General features: G+C 39.8%; 2 protein-coding genes across 2 annotated transcripts; both read left to right on the top strand.

Annotated features, from left to right (window-relative positions):
- Window positions 1-576: 576 nt before the first annotated feature.
- On the top strand, window positions 577-2,071 carry LOC142994241 (regulator of G-protein signaling 21-like). The gene is made up of 4 exons (XM_076144988.1): window positions 577-587; window positions 916-995; window positions 1,147-1,313; window positions 1,567-2,071. Exons 1-4 carry the CDS (start codon window positions 577-579, stop codon window positions 1,741-1,743), a joined length of 435 nt encoding a protein of 144 aa, XP_076001103.1. The 3' UTR covers window positions 1,744-2,071.
- Window positions 2,072-4,288: 2,217 nt separating this feature from the next.
- Window positions 4,289-6,602, top strand: rgs13a (regulator of G protein signaling 13a). Its single transcript, XM_076144990.1, has 5 exons — window positions 4,289-4,470; window positions 4,596-4,655; window positions 4,757-4,818; window positions 4,905-5,071; window positions 5,646-6,602. Exons 1-5 carry the CDS (start codon window positions 4,388-4,390, stop codon window positions 5,823-5,825), a joined length of 552 nt encoding a protein of 183 aa, XP_076001105.1. The 5' UTR covers window positions 4,289-4,387; the 3' UTR covers window positions 5,826-6,602.
- The last annotated feature ends 1,502 nt before the right edge of the window (window positions 6,603-8,104 follow it).

Here is an 8,104-nt window from a genome sequence, read left to right as displayed (position 1 = left end):
CACCATAGCTCATTGCTTTAGTTAAATCCATTTGTCTCTTAGTGTTCTACCACCGCAGATCATTTTCTTATCATACTCATAATGACATCCGTCTCGTGGTCCTATTAAGAGTTGAAGAAATGTCACATCAGATCAACAGCATGCCTTGTTTTGATCTGTATCCTGATAAATGTAACTTATTTTCATCCAGTTATCACCAACACATTGATTGGAATTCATGATACCTACAGTTTGTTCACTGCTTTGAACATAATGCGTCAATACAGTCAAGAATATATATACAGTATATGTATACCGTGTATACGAATCTGTTAAAATCAAGGTAGACTCTTTGTCCCCACAGAGGAAAGGATGTCCCGTCACTCCCAACAACAATACTTTGCATGCAGATTTCCATATATTCCATTCATGATGTGTGCGTATGTATGCGTGTGTGCGTGTGTGTGTGCGTGTGAGTGTGTGTGCTCTCATTTAGATTAGTCCACTCACTTGACTCTCTCGTTTCCAAACAATCACAACCCAAACATCTTCACTCTGGCAGGATCTTATCTCTCTCCCTTCGTAAAGGACGCGGAGATGGCGATAAAGTGAGTTACTGCATATTTGATAATATGGCCTCTACCATTTTCAACATGCAACTATTAACAGCAGCAATGTGGAAAATACCAAGCAGTTTGTCCTTCACTGTAAGTCTCTTTTTTGTTTTCTAACATTATTTCTGAAGGGGTTGATTCAGCTCAGAGGTTTGACTCAAGTGCTGAATGTGTTAATTACAATATCTGATCTTTCTTAAACATGACACACAACATTAATTCAATGTCTTGGCTGGCAATGCTTTAAGTTGGAGTCATATTGGTTGTTCAGTTTCTAGATACCCGGGCTAGTGATAAATCTTGCTGATCTTTTCAAGGGTAGATTGTGTTGCTTTCCCAAGGATCCACTTGCAGATGTTGAAACTTGGGGTGAATCTGTGGACAGAGTCCTTGGTTGTAAAGGTGAGAACCTCTTTGTTCCATTTTGTGGATTTTCCTTGAGCATTTAAATTGGAACAATTAACTGCTTAAACACTAGGATGAAATTAAAACAAATATTGATGTGCACCTGCTACCTGTTTGTTCTCATGATGTGGTGTGATTTTGGTTCAAGCCGGACAGATAGCTTTCCGGGAGTTTCTGAGGTCAGAGTACAGCGAGGAGAACATACTGTTTTGGCTGGCCTGTGAGGATTACAAAAAATGCAAGACAGTCCCTGAGATGATCTCCACTGCCAACAGGATCTACTCAGAGTTTGTCCAAACAGAAGCACCGAGACAGGTAACTATAGCAAGAACAAACTATTGTTGCTCGAACTTTGCAAATATTCTCTGAGAGGGGCGTTCAAGGACATTATCCTAAGCAATAAGCCTTGTGATATTGTGTGGTGAAAATTAAACGCTGAGTTTGTGTCTTTTATGTTGTTAAGCCTGCAGATTTCGCAACTTAAGTGCACTAGAGCACATTATGAAGAGACATGATGAAAAGGTTGAGTCAATATAAGACGCCCATGAGAAATTTTGTTTGATTTCAGATCAACATAGATTGTGGCACCAGAGAAAACATAACGAAGAACATCTCCCAGCCCACCCTGGCTTCATTTGATTCAGCGCAGAAGCTCATCTACAGCCTGATGGCCCGGGATTGCTACCCGCGGTTCCTAAAATCCAACATCTATCAGGGACTCCTGAGGAGAGGAGAATCGAGGTGACTGTTTTACAATGACGCCCGGTGAGAAGGGCTCAAAAATCTCCCCCCAAACTCGGATCTACTGTAGCTCTCTTTGCTTTCTGCGTGGATAACAGGTTTATGCCGCTCTGTACAGATCTTAAATGTAATAGAAATATCTTTTTCTTGTCTTTTCTCAACCTGTGTGATTCAATAGCCAGTTACAGCTCAAGATGAAGTCAAGCTTGTGTCAAACGTAATCGCTTTAACTATAGGACGAGGAAGAAAAAAATACACATAATTATTCCATCTGCTTTCTATCATCTACCCATGAAGTTGATAATAAAAAAAATTCTTTGCTGTATAGTATTATCAGCCTCTTGTCTGACTGATCTATATAAATCTATAAACTCAACCTTCCCTTGTATTTATCATTCTGTCAGGTTTGACCTGTTTTCTTATGTGCTGCTTTGTGTGTGTGAGTGTTTTTTTGTTTTTTTTACGAACAATCCTTCAGAATCACAAAATGCACTCCACACGGAATGGCTTTCGGGCGTGGCCATTTTGAATATAATGCAAAACATCTGTGTTCGTATCGGTGCCGACTGGTCTGCGATGGCGTTGTTGCCCGTCAAACAAACACCAGATGGCAACAGAGTCAAGACAAAAAAAACACAAAGTCTGGGCGTTTCAGAAGAAGTGGGGAGGGGTCGATTGGCTTCACGCAATAAGGAGGGGACTACAAAACATAAAGATATCCTTCGTAATCATCGCCAATACTTATCTATGGAAATATCGCTTTAGAAATGTTACATGTAGCTTTTTGGAGTTTAATGTGTGTTTAGATGAACTGGGACAACATACAGTGACACAGTTGTTGTTTCTGTATATTTTTGCTGCTTATGTAATCTGTGTCATCTATGTAAAACATGGCATGCAAATAAACAAGAGCACAATAAAGCAGGCCTCAAAGAGTAACTTCAACACAGAGAACGTGTAATGTTGCTGTGTTTCACCTTTGGCACAGGATCTGTGTGTGTTCCTAATCTGATGTTTTAGTTTGTTTGTGTGTGTCTGTTTGGAAAGTGGAAGTCGGTTAAGCTCGACGTCTGAATGTGACGGTTGAACCTTTTTTCTGTGTTTGTTTTGACGGCACGCCTTTGGTTTGCGCTTATTTTCAGACCCATCGCGTTCAGCAGATGCTGTGCTACGCAGACATTCAACCACAACTTCCTCTGTTCATGACAAGTCGTCAGGTTACATTCACCTCTCTGTGGGTGCAGGGTAAAGTTTGTCGTTTAGTGTAAAAGCTCTAGTTTCATATGTTTTTTGCAGCCAGGCAGACGTGCATGATGATGGCAGAAAACAAACAAATGCGCACAACATCCAGAAATGACACAATCTGAGGCGTGTCGTGCAGTTGGTGACGGAAACTCACAGCCTGATAAAGAAAATGTCTGATAACTACCACAGCTTGTTATCAACAGCTGCATTCTGACTGAACGTTTCCTGCCTGAGATGCTCCTGAACCCAGAGAAGAATAGGACTCCCATCTGGCTCTGCACTATTCACTCAGAAGAGATATTTAAGATGCAGTGCACGTTACTTAGCCACAAAAATGACATTTGGTGATGAACAACTTTTCCAATTAAATTACTGAAGATAAATATGAACCTATGGGTGCAGATGAGTTTAAAGGGGGACTCCACTAAATATTACACATTTAGTTTATGGCCAAAGGACGAACTATTTGGAATGTAACAGCTGAAAAAGGACGTTTGTGGTTGAAGAGGGAACTACTTATTCTTCCATAACATCATGGTGTCTTTTCAAAGATTTCGAATGTGGAAAGAATGTATACAAATCAATAACACTTTGGTGAATGTAAGCACGGGCTCATATAGGCATTGCAGTCTCACTTTAAGAGGATCATCAATGTTACTGTGTATCTCTACTAATTACATACACTTTACACGTCCCAAAACATGCTTCAGTTCTTGCCTTTCATTGCAGCTATTGGTTTCTGCTAATTTCATTCAAGTGGGAAAAATCAGCCAGCAGAGACAACAGACACTAGGTTGCATAAATCCATCATATAGAAGAACTCAGATGCATTCAAGTGTGGGGTTTTGAAATGACTTGGCGTTAAAGGAACACTGCATATAACAGACAGGAGACAAATCCATGACAGGAGGCAGATGTCTGTGGGTAAACACACTAATAAACAAAGACGCACAGACCAGTGTGAATCCTCCTAGAGATGACTTTGCATTGATTCTGTCTGCACAAAGATTAACTTGACTATTAATATGCAGGTACATTTCGTCCTCGCTGTCGTGCATTCAAGTCAGCCCTGGCTAGACACGGCGTTTGCATATCTGCTGCTGGGTTTTCCACTGGCCCATTTGCATCCTCAGACTGCACACGAAACTAGCAATGATGCACGTTACAGAACAATATAGACAAACAGCCATAGCACCAGTATGAGCCGATCCACGTCATTGACAACTTCCTCAATTTCTGTGGTTAGTTCAGAATGACACTGTGACGCTATACACAGCCTCCTTTCACACTATATAAGCTGAGTGCAGAGCGAGTTCACTAAACACACCCAGTAGCTGTCAGAGATCAGTCAATCATCCCAACATACACAGATACATCCAAAACTAGAGCTCTGCAACTTTATCATGCCAACTCAAGTTACCTCACCATCAAGGGAGCTACAACAGTTCAACATGGACACGGATAAGAAGAAAAGGAGCAAAGCCAGGTAAATGTTTCATTTTGAACTGATAACATGCTGAGATGCCATGCCACCATTGATCACCTATTAATAATGCCAACAACATAACAGTAAAATAATTTCTGTTGGTTTCTATCCTGTTTATTAACCAGGGGAGGAAATCTGAAATCTCGGCTGAAGTGCAGATCTTCCCAAGCCTCAACTAAAGAGACGTGAGTAAAGACATTAATTCCATCTTTCAAGAAAACTTGAAAAACGTTCAAACAATCATGCGTGTTACAGCTTAGGTCAACAACATGTCCCTCTTTTGCAGGCTTTGTTTTGAGGAAATGTCCCAGTGGTCTCTCTCGCTGGAGCGTCTTTTAGCCTCAAAATGTAAGTTAAAACATAACTCTGCTTCTGATCTGATTACAATCAATATTCTGTCTCAACACCGATTAATGTATTTTTTTCTTTTTTAGATGGCATGAATATATTTCAGGCCTTCTTGAAGTCTGAGTTCAGCGATGAGAACATAAAATTTTGGCTGGTGTGTGAAGACTTTAAGAAGATCAGGTCTTCCTTCAGGATGTCCTCCAGGGCCAAGAAGATCTTCAAACTTTACATCCAGGTTGAGGCCCCCAGGGAGGTAAGCAAGGAGGCTTTCAGACTGCAGACACACATTTACACTCTTGGTAAAAGGATTTACATTAGTGTCAATGCCACGACAAAGAAATACTCCCTTACAGCTAAATGCACTGCTCCTCAGGGATGAGTTCATGCAGAGAACAAAGTTTGTTGTGTGTGAAACTAATACAAAGACAAATAAAGCCTTTGTCTTCTGTTTTCAATATTTTACCCAAGAAAAATAAGAAAAGTGAGAGTGAAATATACTTGAATTTCCCAGATAAGTGGAACACATCTTCTCAGGATATTATTATATGCATTATCATTAAGATAATATTGAAAGCTTGGCACTGAGTGAAGCAGAAATAAGGATAAGCAAATAAATTTAAAAGAAAAGTTAAAGGGAAACAAGTAATAAAAAAAGGAAGTAGTTAGTCTCAAAGTGACAAATAACTACAGCTATTTCATAAATATAGTGGTGCAAAATGTACAAAGATCTCAGAACTGTCATGTGTCACTTTTAGTCATATGTCTGCACCGCCACCGCTACTGCTTCAGTGCTCTTTGTTCCTCATCACATTTCCTCTTCGCTCCAGATTAACATCGATCACAGCACCAGGGAGCTGATCAGGCGAAATGTGATGGCACCCACGACAGTCTGTTTCAACGACGCCCAGAGGATCGTCTACAGCCTCATGGAGAGGGACTCTTACCCCCGTTTCCTCCGGTCTGACATCTATAGGACCTTACTGGAGTCGTCGCTTCACAGCAACTGAACCCGTAAACACACACAGATTAAAGGGGACAAATACCAGAGACGCTGAGACAGTGAAACCTGGAGGAACTGTTGTGAACAAATCTGTGTGCTCATCCTTGGACTACTAGTGGTGATTCTTTAGTTTCTAACAACAAAAGCACCCAAAGCACATCTTGTTGAACACACAAATTCTCCACGTGTGGTGGTGGGAAAAGCTTGATGCTTCTGTTGCCAGTAAATACAGTATGTGTGGAAGTAATGCTTTTGGGGGCTTTCGGAGGATTGTTACTGACATGTCTTTTGCCTAAACATGACTCTACTGGAGATGGGAATAAGATCAAGATGGTAGTAGTTGAGTAAGAATGATAGGAGTCTAGGATCCGGGTCAAAAGGGGTCACAGTTATGCATTAGTCAGCTGCTGTAAAGCAAAGGACTTTCCCAGACACCACATGAACCATGGCTGTGTGACTACTGGGTACTTTCTGTCAGTCGTCAGGAAGTAGAGCAGAGGTGCAAACAACACCCTCGACCTGAGCATGAGCATGAGCATCTACATCAGCATGTCAGCTTCACCTTGCTGTTATCTCCTTACAGTAATAGATACATAGATGCTATGATAAGATGAGGAATTTCCATGCACAGTTATGTCTTTACTTTGTGGCATCCATACTTTGACTATGAATATACCTTTTATAAGCTACATGACAACTAGTGTCATAGTTTATGGTAACATTCTGCATGTGAATAGTATGTGAATAATATTTGTTGATATTTAATAAAGAAATATAAAATCTGCATTGAAATGGTTAACAACTCATTGACTTGATCAGCAAATACAGGAAATGTTTTCATAACATTGTCATATCATCATTCATTCATTTCTTTACTGGATCATTCATTCACTTATTTCTAGTTATTTACTGACCATTGAACTTTATGAGTCTCAAAATGTCTACAGTCAACCCGTGACGTCTATGTCCCTGAGCCAACACACAACGCTTTTACCTTATTAATACAAACATGTGTAAAATATAAACATGAACAGAATTAATAGGATTCTGTGGTTCACTGAATACTAGACTCATTGCTTGAATGCATGCAGAGGTGGTATACTTTGATTATGTTTACATACATGAATAAATCAATTTAGAATCGCATAGTTTAGGTCTGTTACTCAGCGTAAACATACATTGATATATGCTGATTTACATCTAATTGTGATGCTTACATGATGTTTGAAAGAATAATTTTATTAATCAAGAGTATAAGTAAAGTTCAAACATATGTGAACATGCTGACAGCGAAGCAGTGAAGGTAAGATTACGTGTCTTGTGTGAAATATGTGTTCTTAATGGATTGAACTTTGCTGTACACAGTGAGGAGTGCATGGTGGCGGGGGTTCTTACAGGCTTTTTACTGTAAACAGCTTATGTCACAGCTTACATCTGCCTTTTCTGTAAGTACAGTTTATGTCATTGAAATTATGTAGGAAACATAATTCTCTTCTTGTTCCATTTTCAAACATATGACCATTTATCAGACTGGGAATCAGATGTTCTCTTTAGAAAAATACCCTTTATGAAGTACATTACATCAGAGAAAATCCCCATATTGGAAGTAGGTTTGTCCTGATCCATTACGTATGTTTCATTACATATCAACCTCTTAAATGTCAGAATATAGGGGAGAAGTATTTAGACCTGATTCTTCCGCCACATCCTCTTTTTCTCAGCTCACTCTGGCCTTGTGTTTGCCCATGAGCACACATACGAGCATTGATGCAGGCACATGAGTGGAAATGTTTCTGTGACACATTTTGTTCTCAGCTAATAACAACCGACACAGTGTAAATATACAAATGAACCTCAGTAATTTCACACTTCCCCTAAGAGCTTTCAAAGGGCCAGTAAGGTTATTTTTATATTTCATACAGGACTTTGGCTCTGGCTCGTCTGAGGTGTTGCACTGAGGTGGCGCGTGACTGGTTACCATTTCCTTGTTTTCATATCATATTTTGGTTATCTAAAAAACAAAACCAGGTCAGATCAGAGGTATAGGATGTTTCAGTTGTCTCATAATGTCTTACATGCATCTTCAAAACATGCTGTGAATATGCACCTTAAACTTAATGTGCTTCCATATGTGAATAATCCTAAATATGAAGTCCAGTGATTTGATATATTATACCTTTAACACAAAGTGCGCCATGAGAAGGAAGTCATCCTCTTTGAAGCAAATGGGCCAAATGCTTGAGGTCACTGGATGTGCTGTGTCACCTGATGTTGCCAGACCAGGTA

The sequence above is a fragment of the Genypterus blacodes genome, unplaced genomic scaffold (assembly GCF_046128005.1).
Source record: "Genypterus blacodes isolate CSIRO-AG114 ecotype Tasmania unplaced genomic scaffold, CSIRO-AGI_Gbla_v1 ptg000029l_1, whole genome shotgun sequence".
Classification (NCBI taxonomy): Eukaryota; Metazoa; Chordata; class Actinopteri; order Ophidiiformes; family Ophidiidae; genus Genypterus; species Genypterus blacodes.
Note: the sequence above shows the minus strand (reverse complement) of the source record. Positions and strands in the feature narration are given on the sequence as shown.